Source organism: Amblyraja radiata, chromosome 25 (assembly GCF_010909765.2).
Source record: "Amblyraja radiata isolate CabotCenter1 chromosome 25, sAmbRad1.1.pri, whole genome shotgun sequence".
Lineage (NCBI taxonomy): Eukaryota > Metazoa > Chordata > Chondrichthyes > Rajiformes > Rajidae > Amblyraja > Amblyraja radiata.
Window position 1 is genome coordinate 18,899,914 of NC_045980.1, and position 22,165 is coordinate 18,922,078.

The following is a 22,165-nucleotide window of genomic DNA, read 5'->3' on the forward strand; positions in this document are numbered from 1 at the left end:
AAATGGGAAGATAAGAAATTAGGTCAGGATCGGACATTTCAGTGACTTGGAAGTTGCAAGATGGTGTCAGTACGTGGCGACTGCATGCTGTTTCAGAAGAGGATCTATTGTACTATGTTTGTATAATTTGACTGGATAGTAAACAGAACAATCATTTCACTACATCTCTGTACACGTGACAATAAATAAACATAAAACTAATTTTATGTTTGCACTCAAGAAAAAGCTCAAAATCCTGGCAGTCAATAATATATTCAAACAAAATTTCAGGAATGATAGTTTAATACAGCTGAGAAGCTGAAGTGTAAATAGAATTGCAGATCACTGCATAAGGGTGAAAAGAATAGTTTATTTTCAAGGAGTGAGATGAAGTTACGAAAAGGGTCAGAAGCAACATTCACAATATAAATGCACTCAGGCGAAATGAGCTCCTTCTATGCAACGAATGTTGTACTCATATAGAATTCATCCTGTATGTAGCCAACATGCCTTTCCCAGTGCTTTCAATGAGTAGCTGATTAAATCATTGTATGAAACTTCTTTCGCCATCTACAATTTTTTTGTACTTTTCAATCATCATCATCATAATCAAATAATCGCTCATCTTAGCGTGCTCGACAGCCATTTAAATTTATGGTCGTTTTAAAAAAAGTACAAAGATTTAGAGGTTTTCTGAAAGCGAAGCAAACGGCGTTGCCAAGAAAAAAGGTTGAAAATGGAGTAACACTATGAACACCAATTGAATCAAATATCTGATACTAATGCAGGGTCAGTGGACTATATATTTTGTGTGACTACTCAGACAGGAGAAATAGAGCTTGTGCACACACATGTGTACATATATCTGTGCCTGAATTGGTTGAATTGAGGTGTTAAAGAGCCAATTAATCGCTGACTATCAACATTTATCCCACAAGCCAACCCCCACGAATCAATGAGCTATGAACTTTCTATGCACTTTGCCGACAAGGCAGCAATTCACAACCACTCTTTCAATGAGAAGCTGAGACATGTCTATATAGTTAATGTAACAGCAGGTTTTATTTCGAGATGTTATGGCTATCAAGTAGAGGGACTTTAATGCACCTTTAAAATGGGAGCAGAGTGCCTCATATATTTTGAATGAAAGAACAAGCAGCATATACTTAAATACGCTGTGAACTAAGCAGTCTTCCCTGAGTAACAGCAAAGCTATTCTTAACAAAACTACAGAACCTTTCTTGACAATGACAGCAGAGCTGTGTCAAATGCCTTGACCACCCCCACTTCTGACAGCACTCTCAAATACTCCTCTCCCCCGTCGTCAGAGCATCCAGACGCTCCAATTAACCTCCATCACCACACACATCCCATCACCTCTCCCATCCTTTACCAGTACCTTCTGCTTCCCTCCCCTCAACCTCCCCACCCATATCCTCGGGTATCACTCTCCCTCACATCCCCCGACAAGACTCCCCCTCACCCTAAGGCTCGAATCTCATTCTCATACACCCCTGTCTCATTCTCCTGATCCTCTTCTCTCATCTCACTCCTCCTCACCCCCTAACCCTCATTTGCCCTCCTCACCCTCCCCTCACTCCCCCCTGCTCTCCCTCATCCACACCCCAACCTCCTTCTCCCCGTTATCTCCCCCCACCCATTCCTCCTCCTACCCTAGCTACCCCTCCTCTATTCCCCGGATCTCCTGACCGCTTTCTCTTCCTCCCACATATCTCCATTCCCCTTCTACTCTGCTTTCCCTCATCTCTCTCTCCCCCCCACCACTCATTCCCATCCCCTTCCCCATCTCATTCCCAATACCTTCTCCTCCCCCCCTCCCCTCCTAATCCCTCTCACTCTGCACCCCGGGCTGCCCCGCGGGCCCACATCTAACTGACAGCCGCTGCCGTCTGCGAGAGCAGGGCACAACGGCGGGTGTGCAGCTCTGACAGCGGCCGAGGCCGCTGCTCCGGCCCGGTGAGGAGGCGCACTCACCCCGGGCCGCCGGCCTTATGGATTGCAGCAGTCGCAGGCCGTGCCAGAGCCGCTCGTCCCACCGCAGCTTCAAGATGTCCGCCTCGCCGCCTACGGAAGTGGGCCCGCGCAGCTTCCTGTTCGCGCCGCTCGCCCCGCCCACCGGTTGCCTGGGGCGACGACGGAGGAGGAGCAGGTGAGGTGGGGGGGGGGGACGGCGGGGCGTGATGGACCAGGTGAGTAATGGTGGGTCCAGGTGAATGGAGGGGGCAGGTGAGTAATGGAGGGGGAAGGTGAATGGAGGGGACAGGTGAGTGAGGGTCCAGGTGAATGGAGGGAACAGGTGAGTGAAGGGAGGGAGAAGAGGGTCCAGAGGGAGGAGGAGAGGGAGGATGGAGATTCCAGATAAGGGGGAGGGAGGATCCTGGTAAGTGAAGGGAGAGAGCAGGTGAGTGATGGATGCACCAGGTGAGTGGAGGGAGGGGGAGCATCCAGTTAAATGATGGATGGAGAGGTAGGAACCAGGTGAGATGGAGGGAGGGTCCAGGTGAGCGATAGCGGGAGGGTGTTAAGGGGGCAGTCCAGGTGAGATGGAGGGAGAGGGTGGGTCCAGGTGAGTGACAGAGGATGGAGGGTGCAGGTGAAGGGGTAGGAGGAAAGGGATGGACCAGGTGAGTGAGAAAGGGAGGGAGGAGAGGGTCCAGCTGAGAATCCAGATAAGTGATGGAGGGAGAGGGACGGTCCAGGTAAATGGTGGAAGAGGAAGAGGGACGATCCAGGTGAGTGATGGTGGAGGGAGTGTCGAGGTAAGTGAGAGGAAGGAGAGGGGGAATGAGGGTCCAAGTGAGGGGGAGGGAGTAGAAGGAGGGTCCAGGTGAGTGCAGAAGGGAGGGTCCAGGTGAGTGATGGACAGAGGGTCCAGGTGAGTGAGGGAGGGAAGATCCAGATTAGTGATGGGGGGGGGGGAGGTCCAAGTGTGATGAGGGGGGAGAGGCAGGCCCCAGGGGAGATAGATGGATAAGAGGGACAGTCCAGTAGCGTGAGGGAGGAGAGGGATAGTTTAGGTAAAATGGACAGAAGTGGAGAGTTCAGATGTGATGGTTGGAGGACAGTCCAGGTGGGATGCAGGGAGGATCCAGGTGTAATGGTGGGAAAAGAGAGAATATCGATCAATAGATTGAAAGAAAAAGCATGGATACAAGCCCTTCAGTCCACCAAGTCCACGCCGATCATTTATCATCCGTTCACACTGGTTCCATGTTATTCTGCTTTCTCATCCACTCCCTGCACACTAGGGGCAATTTACAGAAGCCAATCAATCTACAAATCTGCACATCTTTAGGATTTGGGAGGAAACTGGAACACCTGGAGAAAACTCACATGGTCACAGGGAGAACATGCAAACTCCACACAGACAGCACACAAGTTTTCTCAGGAATGTTGGTAGTTAAGGGAAGACCTGATAGAAGTATATATAACTAGACTAAGTGGGACCTGTTGGGTCCCAGCATCACACGGGAGGGCTGGTCACCAACGCAATATTCCACCTCTCCACCAATTCCAATATTGCTCGCCAGTGAGGGGAGGGGCTTTCTGTTGCGCTAGTATGGGTATTGCGGGCCAAAGGTACTGGTTTCCAGAGGGCTAGTATAGACATTGTGAGCCGAATGGATTCTTGGGCTGGCAGCCAACTGTTGCAACGATTTAAAAAGCCAAGGCAAACAATTGGGCAGCAGCCACTTTACAGCCGCATCGAGGGGACTCACCGTGGAGTAGACGTGGGTTCAGTGTTATTCGCAGTGTCAGAGAGCCGTGACCCTCTCGCTTCCTAGGTCTGGCAGAGACTGAGTGAGGGACTACACTTCCAGGTTTTATAGTCCCTCCCCCCAGCAGGGGCAGCAGAGAGAATGGGGAATATTTTTAAAACATTAATATCTTTCTGATTTTTCATCGATGGGAAAAATCCTCTGGTCCCGGAAGGTGGAGGGGGGCTCTGAGCGAGGTGACCAAAAATGACGGCCGTAGGTGGCGGCGTTCTCTCGGAAATCGCAGCACAGTGGGCCAAAAGCAGTCAAGATCAGACTTTTAGTAATATAGAAGATAGATTATTATAGGCAGTCAGAATATTTTTCCAGCATGGAAATGTCAAAAACTTGAGGGCATAAAGGTCAGAGGGGCCGATTTTGAAGGAAATATAGGGGTGGGGGTACGTTTTTTTTACAAAGAGAATCGAGAGTGTCTGGATCATGTTGCCAGGAACGATGGTGGAGGCAGATACAATAGGGGCATTTAAGGGACTTTTGGATAGGCACGTGATATGCAGAGAATGGAGGGATATGGATCATGTACCAACAGAGGAGCTTATTTTAAATTGGCGACATGTTCAGTTCAGACATTTTAGGCCGAATGGCCTGCCCCTGTGCTGTACTGTTCTATAATCAAATTTTAAGACTGCAGAATTTGGCTCTCCTAAATTCCAGTCATATATAAAAAGGGACCTTCACAATTTATTTTAATTCTAATTAAATGTTATTGAAGGCAAAAGTCCATATTTCAAGAACATTCTAATGATCTATATTATGTCACGCATTAAACTGAATAATGAATGTCTCACAAATTCTATGTGTAGTTATGTATAATTGAAATTTTCCCTTGAAGTCATTGAAACAGTAAACACTTTGAGGGCTTGGCAGGATCTATGTTTCCTTCTGGCTAAGGAGTCTAGAATTAACTTCCCAGTCAAAGTAATGGCTGGGCAATCTAGAACTGAAGTAATGAGATTTTGTTTTAATTCAAAGGATGTCTTTGGAATCACCTACCCCAAAAGGTATGGAATGTCAATTACTAATTGCAACCAAAGCCTGTGTTCATAGATTTCTGATCATTGAAGGAATCAGGGACAATGGAGAAAGGGCAAGAAGATGGTGTTCGATTTAAATCAGCCGTAATCTTATTAAATGTCTAAACAAGCCTAATCCTTTCTACAAGTCATCCCACAAATGTAGCATCAAATACATATATTTGGAATGCTTACTTAGTTTACTCATTACACTGTATATGGTTTATCTGGGTTAGGTAGATGTTTGTAGGACACCTCAGGAAAGTATAATTTGTAACTAGTACAAGTGATCACTGCAAAATGGAACAGGGTGATCCACTCCAAGTGGAATCGAAAGATGGAACATTTAGATTTACAATACATTTTATGATCACTAATGCTGTAATATTTACAATACAACTGCAGTATTCCATTTTATTGGGAGAGCAGTTTCCAATGCAGGAGGAAGTGTTTGCACTCAAAAGTTTGATGCATAGTTAGCATTCCTTGATTTCAATGTTATCAGAAAATTGCATTTCCACCAGAACAAATGTACATTTGAGTGTAAGGTATGAAGTGCCATTTTTGATGATTGTTCCAGATTGCAATTTGTAAATTATTAATCATACAAACTAAGCTATAATTTAATCATCCACAGGAGCATCAGCAAATATTAGCATCGTCTTTTAAATACAACTTTGAATATAAAGAAAACGGAAGTTATATTCTGAATTTCAGCATCTCCAACTGGAGGCCTAAGATAGGAAATATTCGGGGGAAATGCTGATATTATTGATATTTTATAAATTGTTTAACTGCAAAAAGTGCTAATTTTTTTTTAAACTGCTAAGAGTGCCAGGGGTTATGGGGAGGAGAATGGGGTTGAGAGGGAAAGATAGATCAGCCAAGAAAGGGGGAGTAGACTTGATGCGCCAAATTACCCAATTCTACTCCTTTAACCTATGAACTTAGGGAATTGGAAGGGATCTTGTGGACAATGCATTGATGCCATTATAGTTCTTATTAAGATCATTGGTGATACTTTGATCTGGGACACACAGCTCGATTGTGAATGGAATTATATGTAAAACACTATTACAATGCGGTTCACTAACATTTGTCAAATTAGAGTATCAGATTCACATGGTTGACAAATGTGGTTTTAAAAATGATTCTGCGAACTACAATAGAAAATTAACAATTCCCATCCTTTTCAATTGCTTTATATAATTCAGCTTCGGTAATAGTTACCCTTGGTTACAAGGTAATTACTGGAACGTTCCCTTTCAATACAGTGATAAATATATTAACAAGAAGCCTCAATGGTAATTGAGTGAGAAATGAAGATAAATGGTTCTGCTGGCTGTCATATATCTTCATTAATTATTTTCCCATCTATTCAAACATGTCAAACAACTTTTTGTGGCTATATTGCAAATCCAGGCATTCAACAAGCAAAAACAATACCTCACTAAAGAGATTTCACTGGAGTCCAGTTTACATATTCATTTGCAGTATCATTGGGTAGGTATGTTGCAAAACGTACCTGAAGCGTCGCTGAAAATCTGTCTCAGCCCGTGTGCGCGATTTTGGCGCCGTTTAGAGGGGGGCGGGTTTAAAAAGCGATTTTCCCTAGGCTGTTCAAATCGAAGTTTTTCAGCCTAGTTAATTATTAACGAAAAATCGCTGGAAGATTCCCTCGCTTGAGCTATTATTAGTTTTAAGGGCTTTATTAAATTGTTATAGTAGGTTAAAAATTAACCTCTAAACCCCTGACCGCCGGCAAACGGCCGGATCTCATACAGGGGAAAACGGAAGGTAGGCTGTTTATTTTTATGTTAAAAAGGGCTTCTTAAGATCCCTTTATACAAAGTTTAATATTGCGAGTAGCTAATTTTGGGCCCATTATATCCCGCAGTATTTTTCTGGGCATTTGAGGGCACAAATCTACCGCAATGTGAACGTTCTAAACCAGCGCGTTCACAGGATCCCACTAGAAAGCTGATTTAAATGCTTTAATTTACAGCAATAAACACTAAATTCCTTCCATTTGGCCTATAAATTCATGTAAATGAGATTTAAAAATCATGTTTTACTGTGAATTATTTGTGAATATTATTTGGACACTTAGGCTATTTAAAAATGTTAATCATTTATTAAGAAATGGATAGATGTTTAGGTCTAGTAATTGAAGTTTGAAATTAGCTACAATTAGGTAACTAAATAATTATATGCTTTAATTTCAGGTCATCCAAGTAAGATTATTTTATATTTGTTTCAGAATGCTTCAATCTATGATAACTGAAAATTTCATTCAGTTCTCTTAATTTTTAAGAAAGTTATGGGCTTTTGACTGTCCACGATCACAGCTTTTTTGTTATGTCCATAGAAAATCAATAGGGAACAAGATGCTAATTTCCGAGTATGAAAATGGCCATTACTTTTTAAATACCCGAGATATGAAAGTGAATTAGGTGTCAAATTAAACTTATTTTTATGCTTTATCTGATGGGATAAATTGCAGACTTGATTTTTTAAATCTCAAAATTTTGTAACATTGCCAAACATTGGGGTAAGAAAATAAGCACACACCTTTAATGAATCACTTCACTGAAATAAATACAAAAATAATGAGAAATATTTTTTTTGGGGGGGAATTTGTTGAAGAACAATAATGATTTATAAATCAAATTTTATTCTCTCTTTATTCATAGCCTTGAAACATCAGGAATAATTTATTAAATGCAGTATTTATCTTTACTGAGTATCTCTCGGTGCAATTCTGAAGGCAGCTCATCACCAAACAACGCACATCAAGAGTAAAAAGGTTTTGGTATTCAGCACAGCACTGATAGACAAGGGTGATACTTTTCCCATTCTCATATAAAGCCATCACACAAAAGTGATTTCCAATCTTTGGACAGAATCAGAAGTGAAGCAGAGTGAAAAAGAACCAAATGTTCCTTCTGAATTGGATTATTACAGAAATCTCAATGCCATTCATATTTTACAGATCATTGGCAGATATAATTGCAACCATTAAAAGACATTTGGACAGGTACTTAAATGGGAAAGGCGTAGAGAGACTAACACTGGCAAATGGGATTAGTGAAGATAGACATCACAGTTGGACTGGACAAGGTGGACCATAAAGACCTATATCGGTGCTGTATGATTCTATGATAAGGCAAGCATAGTCTTGGTGCAGAATCATCTCAGTACTGTTCCAGTATGTTAGCCTAGTGTTGTAGCCTCTGGAATTGGATTTGAAGGCACAGCCTTCCAAATTAGAGGCACAATCGCGAAACTATGACTGATAACTACATGCAAATTGCTTTCATTTCAATTTTTGGATACAAGGAGTGCTGGCAAGAAAGTAATCCTCCTCAGGCTGATGCACTCCATGATCATAGTCATAGTCTCATATGATGCTTCATATAAAATTCTTGAACTTTAACCAAAGAACAAAAAATAAGAGAGACACAAGAAACTGCAGTGTCGGAATCTTGATGAAAATACAAAGTGTGGAGTAATACAACAAATCAGACAACATCCGTGGAGGGAATGGACAATCGACTTTTCCAGTTTCAAGCCTTCTTATTGTAGTTGGGGAAGGAGTGGAATTTTTAGGCTTAAAAAAATCTGATTTGAAAAATATAATAATTGAGGCTACATTTCTGCTAAAGCAGATATCAATTCCTATTCTCGAGAACATTTAACTGAAGCATTTTTCACTCTAATGCTGTTTACTGGGCAGGGAATGCTTGCTCATTGTTCCAGTTTATGTCAACAATGTCATATTACTTAACTATAGAACAAAATATAGAGACATTTGTGTTCAAAAGAAAAGTGCGATCAAGGAATATACTAGATTGCTGAAGTTATAGATATGTATTTAATTAGAAAAATGTAGCTTAAGTAAAAATATAAATTCAGCATTTCATTAATATCAGTGGAAACAAACTTTCGGGGAAAGGGTAAGACAGGCAAATCACTGGGCAGATATCTCATTACTTAAAGTACATGTTACGTAATATGTCACAGTGAGAAGACATCTTGTGTGGAGCACATCCCCCTCATGGCACTGAGCAAGGAAAAAAATATGCACAACAATCTTAAGCCTTAAAATTGCTCTGGAAATTAAAAAAATAAATGTACTTGTTTTTGGATCAAACATTGTCAATTTGGAAATTCAGTTTGATTAAAAGTTATCAATTTAGCCACACGTAAACAAACAATTACATTCAGCTATTCAATACAGAACAGCTTCAAGATAATGAATTGTATTGAGTAGCAATCTTCTGAAAACATCAACAGCATCTAAAGACCCCTGTAATACTTCACCTTGCATAGTATGAATGGGGTGGATGCATTCGGCCAAGGTGACTGATCTCCTTACTGCAAATTCTCTCTTCATTTCCCCCATAAAATATTGCACAGACCAAGTATGACAACCCTTTTGAATCAAGTTTCCACCCCCTCACACTCGGCACCTGAAAGGAGTTTGTATTAAGTAAGTAGTATCTGAAGGATATGTGGGTGGAGTGGTAGGTTGTGCACTGAATGGTGCTGAGAAAATAGGGTGATTGAGAGGCAATGCATCTTGCTGCAAAATCAGGATTACTCCAAAAATAAAAAGTAGAGTAAAAGACTATTGGCACTACCTAGAAGGGGAAATACTTGCCTTTAATTTTGAGTTTATTTTAACATCACCTACACTAACATGAAAACATTGCTCCAATGTGATTTTTTTTCTTGTTCCTTGTCCATTCGTCATCTTGTTGCATAGCAGATGTCAATCAGTGTTTGCACAAGCAGTTGTCAAAGGACAATAAATACATTGGCAATGTGAAGGTCAAGCTTGCTAACTGACTATAAAGTGCCAATGGCTTGATTCTGAAAAAAAAAAATCAATGTAGATGTAGTGTCTAATCATAACTAATGGCTATAACTTTAAGATGCACTATTATAAAATGCACTTGTCTAAAAGGCCTTAAATTAATTGCCAGAAATTTTCATTTTATTTTCCGAGTTCCCAATTATTTTTTCTGTTATATATGTTGTAGTGCTGCTGTCTATTTTTTTTGTGGGGGGGGGGGAAAAGATCAAGCAATGCCAAAATGCTTGCTCTTTTAACTTTAAAAGACATTGCCTGAAGATCTTCTAATGCAGAAGGAGATTGTACAATACCTCGATGACATCTGAAAATGTTAAAGTTCATAAGTCACCTGCAATGCACTTAACAGCACACTGAAATTAGAATGGATCTAACAATTAAATATTCTGAAAATAAATTATTCATTGAAAATATGGATTAAAAATAAGGCATATATTTAGATACAAAATAGATACTATGTTATAGTCTTGGTCGTATCCTGTGTTAAATAGTTCTCTGGATTTTTGGTTGACTTTCTTCTTCCGAATCCTCTTCAGAAACCCGTTTGCTGGTGGAAAGTTCTATTTGATCACTGACTTGTGTAACTGGATATAAATGTACATGAGTGGGGGAAGGAGACTCAATATTTGATATGGTTGACTCACTGTCTAAATGGACCTCCACGATTTCAAGTGTTGTCAACCCTGCCGACCCATTTGATGAATTATCACTCGGCTCGATGAAAGATATGACATCTCTTGAACCGAGGCCCACTTCAGATCCTTCAATTTCTTCCTGCGAGGTTGTCATAATCTCATGTTCGGAGGCTATAATTTCCTGTGCTGAAGTCACTATGCTGGTGGGGATGGTCAGACTAAAGCTATGGCTCCTGGGAGTTCCCACTAATGCTCGCGTTGTTCCATCACTGCAGTCATCCGTAGAGTCCCGACTAGAAACAGGGCTTCCGTTGGCTTGATGCTTTAGCTTGCTGTATTCCTTCCGTAGAAGCTGCAACTGCACCTGAAGGAGTTCCCTGTGCTGCATCTCCATCTGTTCAATCTGAAAACAAATGTCACAACTTATTGTCAGTCATAAATCTTGGATAAGTTCCTGTTGCAGTTATGCTCACATTACTAAATGTCGCCACACAAATAATTTAGATATTCAATTTAATTCAGGCTTTTGCTAAAACTCAGGAAACACAGTACAATTCCGTTCATTATTGGGTTCTTTATTATGCAGCTGTTCAAAACTAAACGTATTTTAAACTGGGAATATTGTAAATCATAATTCAATAATTAATATCTAGGATGAATTTACAAGACAACCTGATGGGTCATGAAATCTAATATTTATCTACTTTTTGTACATTATCATGTCACAACTTAGGCAAGCATAATGCTTTAAATAAAAAACATTTACGTGTCAAAGGGATGTTGTTATAGGTGATATCACTGAGTTATACCCATTCAAGCCTTTGCCGCATATGTCCACAAGATTTCTTAAAGTAAATATTGCAGAGGCTGGAAGAATGTTGATTCCAGGTGGACGATGTTACAGGATGAAGTTAAAAAGAGAGCGAGGGGAGAAATCATTACTCATTGTGGGATTCATTTTTTGATACCAATGAGAAAACTCGTTGAATGCACAAACTGATTTGCATGAGTAAATACCAGTCTAATCTGGTAAATCCATTGTTGCTTTTCAGGTAAAATACAACACCTCATCTCTTGGTGTGTCTCAATGAGAGTTATGGAGATATTAACCAATTCGAGACATTTGAAGTTCAGAAAGCTGTCTTGAGGAGGTTCCACAAAATGTGTAAAGTTAGAACAATTCAAAAGTACTTTGACATACTTTGTACATTTGTACCAGATGTAAAGATGTGCCAGTGATGTTCACATCTCTGATGGATTTTAAAATTAAAATGATTCATTTTAGCCGACAATATAAACGGTTAGATTCTTTGATTGTAAACAGAGCAACTGGGTTGATATTTTTATTCTGAACTACCATATATATGCAAGCTCAAAATTTAATTTTCTCCATTCAGTTCGACAACTTTAATTTTAACGCCAACCATAATGCCATTTTTTGTCAGTGATTTAGTGTCCATTTTTCACTCTCTGACCTAGAGTGCTATTTACTGTAAAAAAACGTTGCCCGTTGAAAGAATGACAACATCCAATACAGATAATTTAACAATCTCCTTTGTTCATTTTTCACGAAAATCCTCTCCACAGTAGTGTGTTTCATTGAATACAAATACAAATTGTTTGGGTGTAAAATGACTACATTTAGCCTTTTTATGCTCCAGATTAAAATGTCCATTAAAATAAATGCAAGATCTTAGTCTGTTCGTTAGAACCAAATGCTTCACAAATATATGCCCGTTGCATCTACCTTGTGTACAGCTAATTGAAACCATTCTCACACTGGCCTGCAGAGGTGGCTGCAACATAGCGATACTTTCCTGAATGTTCTTAAAAGATGAAGTAAGACACATGATATTCACCTGGATTTACAATTATTAGAGTGATGTACGAAGGTTTTCATGGCACAGAATGGAAGGTGAAATAGCGGAGGTAATGTTATCATTGAGAGTAGTCTAACAGGGCAAAAAGCATGCTATTTAAACATTTGACGTTCTCAAATCCATTGTCTTCCAATAAAATGGAGAAAAAAAACGGCATCCACAATGCACCAACCAGATTATCATCAAAGCAAACTAAAATTCCACTCTACAGTACAGCATGTTTCATTGAATACAAATAAAAATTGTTTGTGTAAAAGGACTAAATCCCAAGAGAAGGGCTATGGTACTGATTACAACTTGAATTATCAGGGTGCCTGTTGGTTTCCAACTAAAATTTCTAAGGGAGCATAGCATATTGAAATAATTGCAAAATCACCCAAATAACAATTAATCCACATATATGAGTAATCAATAAATCATACTTCTCAGGGTTGAAAGAATTGCCATTGAATGAGAAGTGATGAACTTTAATTGATTCAAGCAGGCTTTTTTTTAAAGCATTTTATTGCCCTGCAAACTGGAGGCAAGTCTGCATCAACTTATTTCTCTCAAAAGCACGGCTCAATTGTAGGTTTTCAGAGGGAATCGTTGCACACAGAATCAGCATAGCTTTACTCTGCATGATCGTTTCAAGAAGACAGAAAGACGGCAGTTTCTTGGGCATTCCAGTAAGGCAATTCTCAGAATCTGAGGAAATGTCAACACAATCTAGGGAGACTTGAATATTGTAGAGACAATACTGCTGGAGTAACACCAAAGTCCCGCTGCTGGGTCATGACCCGAAATATCAACCGTCCCTTTGCCTGCAAAGATGCTGCTTCATTCAGCATCCAGCAGTTTGCTTTTTTTGATTCTGAATATTGTGGATATTAGCTCTCAAATTATCAAGATAATGATAATTCAACTTTCATCTAATAGTTATAAAGAAATGGAAATGTCATCTGTAAATAGTGTGTTTGCCCAAGTTACTTTTCTAAAAGGTATCTACAACCTACTCAACCTACAGAATTATTAACTCTTGAGTCAACATTAATGTCAGATGAATATGGTGTCTTTAAACAGAGAAAAATATGGACCAGTTTGTGGACTATATCGCAATTACACTTTAAACTAAAGATTGAGATTGTTTATAATGAAATCTAAACTGCCATATTTGTGCTATTTTCTCCAATTAGGTCGCACTGAATCAACAATCCAAAACAGTGCCAGTTTATGGAAAAGCAGATCCATTTAGTCCCACTCCTTTTGCCATTCCTCATAGCAATGCAAATGTTTTCCTTTTAACTATAGACTTATCTTGCTTTTGAAAGCTATTATTAGATCTCTTCCAGCAACCAGTCAGGTAGCACATTCCAAATCATAACTTACTGAATAGCAGAAAAAAACCCCAGTTTTTACTCTAGTTTTTTTGTTACCTCTTTTAAACCTCTCCCCTTTGGTTGCCAATTTCCCAGTTGAAATAATTTATTCTATAGATCCTTGGCACTTCTGCTAGTGATGGAATGTCCATTGGTTGAATAAGTTATCCAATACTCATGGGGAGAATTCAAACCAGTCAAGTTATTTGATATTGGAAGTGATGGAATGCATTAATCATATTTCCTGGGAATGGAGATACCATAAGTCAAGAAAGTTTAGCTGCATAAGTTCCAAATAATTTTGTACTAGGATGATAAATGATCATGCAAGACTTAACACGAAAGTCCTGCTTCAACTCTGGAACAGAAAGAAATGAAAGTTTAGTTTAGTTTAGAGATACAGCATGGAAATAGACCCTTTGGCCCACCGAGTCCACGCCGACCAGCGATCCTCGCACACTAACACCATCCTACGCACAAGGGACAATTAAAAATTTTAGTGAACCTACAAACCTGTACGTCATTGGAGTGTGGGAGAAAACCTACGCAGGTTACAGGGAGAAGATATAAACTCTGTACAGGCAGCACCCACAGTCAGGATTGAACCTGCGTTTCTGGTGCTGTAAGGCAGCGACTCTACGATTGTGCCATGTTACCCCTAAACTTTCTTAATCATAGAGGGATATATTGCTATGTTTACGCCTTGTGACATCTACAAATATATCATTAAGTTCATATGCGATATTGGGTATATATTGATCATTTCACTAAAAATATGAGCTATAGAAATTAGGTTTAGGTTTAAAGTCAGGTATACTGAAGTACAGTTATACGCATTGTTTTGCATGCTATCCAAACAGATCAGTTCATGTTGTACATAAATACAATCAAGTCAAACTCAAGTACAATACATAGAGCAAAGGTTGTGACAGCGCCTTCTCCCTCGGATGTCGCTCTTATCCATTTAACTGGCTCTCAGGCCAGGCCAGGCCAATCTTCAACATCATTGGTCACAGCTGTGTCCAATTTGCTGATATAGGTGAGCCATTTGAACTGTGTCATCTTACTCCAACTAAAATCCAGGCATTCCTGCCAGAGGGGAGGAGCAAGAAAGAGGAAGGAATAAAAAAGAACAAGGAAGGGAGACAAAGTGGAGTGTCTCTCTGCTAGCCGTCTTCCCCTGTCACAGGTTCAAGGAAGACTGAGCTACTGGGACAAACCCGAGACCACCAGCTCCACCGTGCGATCAAGACTGGACAGCTGGGAAAGAAGTCCTAGACAGCCAGTGCCCTAACCAAGGTTGACTGAGTGATCGGGGCAAGCCTGAGATGTCAGAATCTCCTCCTGCCCAGACAACGAGGGACTGCATGCACCCACGCACGCAAAGACTGGCTGGCCGGACAATCCAGAGACCGCCAGCGTTGTCACTTCAAGCGTAAAGCTGAGGCACCAAGAAGAAACCTGTATCGTCAGCATCTCCTTTCGAGGCAAGGGTGAACTGCAAGAAGCCTGAGATTGCCACACCTCCTCCTTTGAAGACCAGGACTGAGCTGCTGGGACAACCCTTAGATCACCAGCATCATCACACATGTGCTCTCATGGCGAGGGGCTGCACCCACAGGCAGTCCTGAACCTTCTTACCACTGTAAATAAAATATATCACACAAATTCACCCTACTGCAAGTGTTGGCGTGGTCACTGCCGGTTCATGTCATCCCTGATGCCAAAAGGAGAAGATTCAGAGTGCAGAATGTAGTTCTCAGCATTGGAGAGTATCAGTTCCATAGACGAAGTCCAATGTCCGCAATGGGGTAGAGGGGAATTGGACAGTACCCTAGCTTACGGAAGGACCCTAATGCCATCATGAACAATATAATTAACTTAAGAATAGGCTTACTGGAAAAATCAGAGCCAATATCTAAACTTAAAATTAATTACTAGGACCCCCAAGAATAGGAACTCTTTGGTCTAATCCAACCAAAAGCAAAATGGGCAATAAACTCTGGTGTATAAATCTGACAGATATTGGATGAGACCAGCAGTAGCAGATGTGAAACCTTAGGCGAGAACATGTTTAGATATTCTGATTTCAGCAGTGAAGGAACACACAGTCCACAGACTTTTTATATGCCTGCCAGTACAGATTTCCTCTAACCTTGGATCTTTCCCAGTGCAACGCACTCTACAGTAGATCCGTGATGTAAATGAGCAGAAGCATAGCAATGTTCATCAATCAGATTGAAAACAGTGAGAAACAGTTCAAATCAAGTAATATACAGCAAGAAATATATATACTTTCTTTTGCTTTCAGTAGATCAATAGAAAATAGTATAAAGATATTATAGATGGGATTAAGGAAGAAAAAGGTGACAGAAAATGTAATGTTTTAAAAGTATTTATTTTCTGTCATAGTTCAGATGTATATAATGTATATCTCAAGCCTAATGTTTGGACCTGTATTTAGTATGGCAAATGCAGTAAGTTCGCAGTGTTGACATGTAGAAACTACAGATGAGGATTGCAACAGCACACTCTACGGAGAGGAGCACAAAGTCTAGACAGCAGGTCAGGCAGCACCTATGAAGGATAAGGAAAGGCGATGTTTCAGGCCAGGACCCTTCTCCATGGCCTCCATAGATGCTGTCAGAACTGTTGAGCAAGTCTAGCACTTTGTGTTTGTGACAACATCTGCAGTTCCTTGCATCACCACTATATGGAGAAGCTGGGTTTCTTTGTAGATAACTTCTGTGTTGTGCATTTAACTGGATATAATCATGCACTAGAAGTTAATCTCAGATTTTCTCCATCATAAGTGACAGCTGGTGGCTTCATAAATATTTTTGTTGCAAACTCCAGACCATTGTATTTACATACATAGAAAAACAAAAACAAAAATGTAAATTAAATCATAATCACCATTTGATTTATTTTGTTCTCAATGTCTTCAGAACATTTATAATGCTTTAATTCTTCTGCCATTTGCCAATTGGCCTCCATGAGATCTGCAATCTAAAACAATTTCCATGAACAATTTTTCAGCAAGCTACTGAAATCTCTTGTGCACCGAGTAAATTGGAAACTAACTCAAGACACAGTAAGTTTATGCAAGTTAAACTCAATTGATTATTGGCATTGCTGCTCAAGATAGAAAAAGAAAAGAAAAAAAATTGGGCACAGTTTGAATTGAAATTAGAAATTATCTTTATTTTTGTTATGAATGACCTGCTAGCAAAAATCAGGACAAATAATTTGAAGTTTTAGAATTTTCTAAAGAAGAAACTCTGGCTGCTCAAAATGAGCTTGAATCTTACATTTTTGAAGACTGAAAATGTTTTTCCGATTTTATTTATTTTCTGGGTTTTATAAAGCCCATGACGTTGTTGGTTAGTGTGTCCAATCTTTATAATCTTTATACTATTAAAAAGAAAAGAACGTGCAGGTATAAACTATCTAATCTGCCTTGATAATAATACTAGCAAGATTTTCTCAAAGTTTCAGAATATTTCCTGACTCTATAAGAATGATATAAGAATGTTTCATCAAGTGTTAAGTTCTTGGGAAATCCTGAGCTTCAGTAGAATACATTTAAAAAACATTTATTTATTCATATTTCAGAATTGGTGCATCTCTCTCAAAGGCAGCATTTATTGTCCATCCCTCAATGGCATTGTATAGATGGTGGTAAGCCGCCTACAACATTGCTGCAGTCCTGTAGGTGTGGGTACTTCCACGATGTGTTGAATGTGGGATGGTGCGTAGCTTGGAGGGAGTAAAGAAGCCTTAATCCTGGTTGTGTCTATGGGTTTGTGAGCTGCTGTCAGAGTAGCTGAAGCAAGTATATGCCATCCCTAGGTCACGAACACCCAACATATGGATAACCCTACATATTGTTTGATTGAAAGATACAGTGCAGAAACAGATTTTGCAGCCCAGCGATCGCCCATTCACACTAGTTCCATGTTCTTCCACTTTCACTCCCTACACACTAGGGACAATTTACAAAGGCCAATTAACCTACAAACCAGAACGGCTTTGGGATGTGTGAGGAAACTCAACTATATCGACTGATTTTTTGTGCATTTTTGATTTATGGACAATTATGGACAAATGGAATTTGTTTATTACCTAGGACAATCTATGAATGTAGTGTGTTTTATACCTATGTATGTTATATGTATAGCTATATGTTCTGCAGCCAACGTGGGCAGTGTTAGAAGTGTATTAATGTTGGGTGACGGACAAAGACCAATCATGTTGAATGTTTTTGTTCTAGATTATTGCAGATTTGAGCATTATTGAAGCTGCACTCTTCCAGGCAAGTGGAGAATATTACATTACTGTCCTGCCTCATGCCAGACCAATGGTGGAAAGCTTTGGGTGTCTGAACCACAGAATATCCAGCCTCTGACCTGCTCGTGCCCACGGCATTTATGTGGTCAAACCCTTTGATTTTCTGGTAAATGCTGATGCCAACATGTGAAGGCTAGGGATTTGATAAGGGTAATGCCATTGACATCAAGGGTCGTGGCTAAACTCCTGCCAGGCATGCTTGTCATGAATGTTATCACTATCAGCCTGTATTTGAACGTTGCCAAGGTCTTGCTACATACAGATTTTATTTGCAGGGGAATAAAAAATGTTACAATCACCAAACACTTCCACTTCTGCCCATTTTAATGGAAAGTTGATAATTGATGATGCAGCTGAAGATAACTGGGTCTTGTGCAGTGTCTCACGGAAAACCAGTGTCTTCTAAGGCTGGGATAATTGGTCTAACAACATTGCCATCTTCCTCTGTATGACATCAATCTATGTATCTTCCCTTTTACATTTATCTAAGTTAACTTTTATCAGGGCTACTCAACGTCATACTTGGTCAAGTGCTGCCTTAATGTCAAGGCTAATCACTTTCAGTTCACCTCTAAAGTTCAGCCTTTAGTCCCTGTTTGAACCAAGTCCATGTTAGGTTGGGGAACTAAGTGATCGTGGTGATACCCAAATTTGTACATCGGTGACTGGGTCATTCACGAGTATGGGCTGCTTTATAGCAATAACAATGGTGTACTGACGAGTTGGGCAGAATTATTTTGCAGCAATTGGTCAGAGTGAGCATGAGCTGCTCGTTGAACAGGATGTATCCGAACACTGTTACACATTTGTGGGTAGACATCAGCATAGTTACAATGCTTGAACAGCTTGGCCTAAAGGTGCAACTCGTTCTGGGCTGGACGTCTTCAGCCTTGATGTCGTATTCTGTGCTTTCATTGACTAAGACTGACAGATGATAAACTAGAAATAGGTTAGGATTCTCTTATAGATGTGTTACATACCTGGTCCTTCAGTTGCTGTACTTCCATTTGTAGTCTGCGCTCATTTTCTGCTTTTTCTACCCGTAGCTGCTGATTCTGCTGGTGCAGTTCCAATACTTGCTTCTCCATTAGCAGGCTCTGATCCAACGCTTGACCGTCCTGAAAGATTCAGGTTGATAGAAAAAAGCATCACATACATGAGGAGGAAATAAAAGTGGTAGTCTTGGACAACCAAATCCGTAAAGAGGCGGCGGCACAGTGGCGCCTGAGACTCGGATTCAATCCTGACCTCGGGTGCTGTCTGTGTGGAGTCTGCACATTCTCTCTGTGACCATGTGTATTTTCTCTGGGTGCTCCGGCTTCATCCCACATCCGAAAGATGTGCAGATTTGTAGGTTAACTGGCCTAGTGTGTAGGAAGCCAATGAGAAAGTGGAATAACAGAGCATCAACGTGTGATCGATGTGGACGCTGGGCGTCTCTTTCCATGCTGTATCTCTAAACTAAAACTCCAAACTAAACACCTCCAATGGAGATTTTGGTATAATACCAATTCACCACTATCTAAAAAACCCAATGTGTATATACTGCAAAACAAATCTCTTTTACATACACAGATACAATGATAGTTGCTTTACCTAAGACGTAAAATCTCAATCTAGAAAGCTGCCTTTGAGGTACCTAATACTACTTTGATTGTGAAAAGTAATTGAAATGCAGCTCTGGTTCCGTAACCTCAATGTTACAGACCAATTCTCAAGCCCTTTTTGCCATCCAGAGCAAAGGCAAACCTCCCCTTGTCCCCTCCCAACATTCAATGCTCCCCAGCAAAAACTCATATGGTCACAGGGCAAACATTCAAACTCCACACCGACAGCATTGGAGGTCAGGATCGAACCCAGTTCTCTGGCACAGTGAGGGAGCAGGTCAACAAGCTGCACCACTGTACCATTATTTAAATAAGAGGCAGAGAGGTGGACATGACAGAGAAACAGGAGAATTAAAGAATGAATAAAAATCAATATCAATTTTCAATTTATGACTGAAAACTATAATCAATTATTTCTCTAAAGAATATTTGGAAATGATTGCATTTTGTCTTAATGTTGAGTGTGTTATTTTAAAGCAGGAGAAGCCTAGAATATTCTGTAGGACTGATGCATTTGGTCAAACTGCAGTGGCAATGTATCAGGACAGGACACTTAAAATAGCAATAACCTACAGGGAATTGCAGCAGCGGTCTAGACTGCAGCATTATCATGCTCTATTAAATCCAGGCGTATTATAGTTCAATGAAATGTTATCTGCCTAAAGTAATGTCCATGCTGACTCATTGTGATTTTTAAATAAAGCCGTGAATGATTATGAAAACCTTGGATCAGGGGTGACTGATTGCCCCTTTTACTGATGGAACTGTGCCAGAAAATGCTCAAACAATTAAGAATCACAAATTCTCCTTTTGAAGTAATGCATACACAAACAGGTCATACTTCCTTGATTCTAACCAAGAAATTTCTCCTTCATCCTGTCTAAGATTTTAGAAATCTCTATAATTTCAAAGGCAGCCTGCTGTCATTAAGAAATAATAAAAATGCACCTTCTACAATTTTGAAAATATAACACCCATGTAAGAGTATTTCTTGCAACTTGGCCATCTAAGCTAAAAATCTGTCAGACTTGCAGAAAGCTTTAGTGATCCTGAAGGGAAAGAGAGAAAAATACAGCAGAAAAACTATTGCTTGGTTAATGCATCTTTGTAAACTATTTGCTTTTGGTGCAGATGATATCTTCTTCCACAGGGTCACTGAACTAGTTCATCTGCCTCTTGCTGATACTCATATATAAAGTCTTCTCTGCATAGCTTGCTCTGCCATTTAAAGTACACGAGTCATACTCTAGGTGTTCAAGAAATGAATTTAGGACCAGAGAGGTGGTGTCTGCTGCGGACCTGTTACAAATAACCCCTCCATCATTCAATCAATCAACCCCACCATCCCTCCTCCTGAGATGGGTCATATTTGTTTTCAATCAGTCATCATTCACTGCAGCAGAATTGGGAGGGGTTTGAAGTCATTAAGTGTAAAATGGTCCTGTTAAAGCAGGGAACATAAAGCACAATATCTCCCGGACTGAGTATTTGGAAGATTAGCATCCCATTCCAACAAGTTCCGAGTCAGATTGGGAGACTGGGCATCGATCATTCTGCCATGTCAGCTCGGCCCAGCTTACAGCTGAAATGCATCTACTTATTGAGACATTAACAAAATCTCCAACAATCCACGTTAAATTTCAATTCATTTGGTAACATCTGGCAGTTGTTCTATGACCGTTTAATAAAGTTATGGCCGATATGAAGAACATTTAGACAATTTCACCTGATCAGTAATTAGACTTGTGTTGTCATTATACACAAGCTCTCCATTTTCTCCATCAGGATCCATAAGCACCAGAGTTTGATGCCCCACAGTTGATGTTGAGCCCAACGTATCTTCTGCAGGAGAAATGCCATTGGTCAACCTGCTATCCTTTTAAAAAACAAATATTTTTTATATTTTTGTTGTCTTTTTATCCACAATCTATTTAATGCATTGGTTATTTTCAGAGCTCCCATTAGTGGATGCAAAATTTCTAGTGTTCATTTAATAACTGCAAACATCCAAAATGTGTCATTTAGATTTCCATTATAATCCTTCAATAAGGAAGTATAAAGGATAAGGATGTGATAATTAGCATGTAATTTTGATTATTTTGATGAGACTTCATTATTATTGATTGCCACTATATTCCTAATTTTATAATTATTTCCACACACGTTAAGTTTCTACATTTGCACAGCAGTTGTACACAGATTTCTAGTATATGTATTGTTTTCATGTTTGTTCTAATTGGCTTCCCTCAACTAATGTATTATTAAAAAATATTTTCAGTTAAACTAGTCCACAAATGATCACCAAGGGTTTTTTTTTAAAACAGTAACCCTTCTTCAGACTATAAGGGTTCCGACCCGAAGCATCACCCTTCCTTTTTCTCCAGAGATACTCACTGAGTTATTCCAGCACTTTGTGTCTATCTTCGGCAGACTCATTAATATTTTCTGTGTTCAGAAATTAACTGGCTCTCTCATTCAAGAAAATGCATGTTTGCACATGCAAACCTAAAATTGCAGGACTGCAATTATTTGCCTTTTTTCCCCTACAAATTATTCTTATTTGCACACAAATGTATCTGCAACTCATGAGAAAATCTTTGATGCAATTAGAAAGGCCATGAAGAACGTACTATGTTTTCACAAAAATGTAAAACAATTTATCAGATA

The 22,165-nt window shown here is 39.8% G+C and overlaps 2 protein-coding genes across 7 annotated transcripts in view; both read right to left on the minus strand.

Annotated features, from left to right (window-relative positions):
- ap1b1 (adaptor related protein complex 1 subunit beta 1) overlaps positions 1 to 2,097 on the minus strand; it is a 58,110-nt gene extending 56,013 nt beyond the window's left edge. For 2 of the 5 annotated variants that reach the window (XM_033043357.1, XM_033043356.1), the window contains exon 1: positions 1,975 to 2,083. The gene's annotated coding sequence lies outside the window, so the exon portion shown is untranslated. Of the gene's footprint in view, positions 1 to 1,974 lie in introns of all 5 variants that reach the window. The other 3 variants (XM_033043355.1, XM_033043353.1, XM_033043354.1) reach the window with 3 other exon arrangements.
- A 5,360-nt stretch (positions 2,098 to 7,457) lies between these two features.
- LOC116987372 overlaps positions 7,458 to 22,165 on the minus strand; it is a 45,306-nt gene continuing 30,598 nt past the window's right edge. The window contains exons 5-8 of one of the 2 annotated variants that reach the window (XM_033043364.1): positions 21,225 to 21,374; positions 18,872 to 19,009; positions 16,458 to 16,550; positions 7,458 to 10,706 (exon numbers count right to left, since the gene is read on the minus strand). In XM_033043364.1, coding sequence (XP_032899255.1) covers positions 10,152 to 10,706; positions 16,458 to 16,550; positions 18,872 to 19,009; positions 21,225 to 21,374 — 936 coding nt within the window. In that variant the 3' untranslated portion in view covers positions 7,458 to 10,151. The remainder of the gene's footprint in view (positions 10,707 to 16,457; positions 16,551 to 18,871; positions 19,010 to 21,224; positions 21,375 to 22,165) is intronic. The other variant, XM_033043365.1, reaches the window with a different exon arrangement.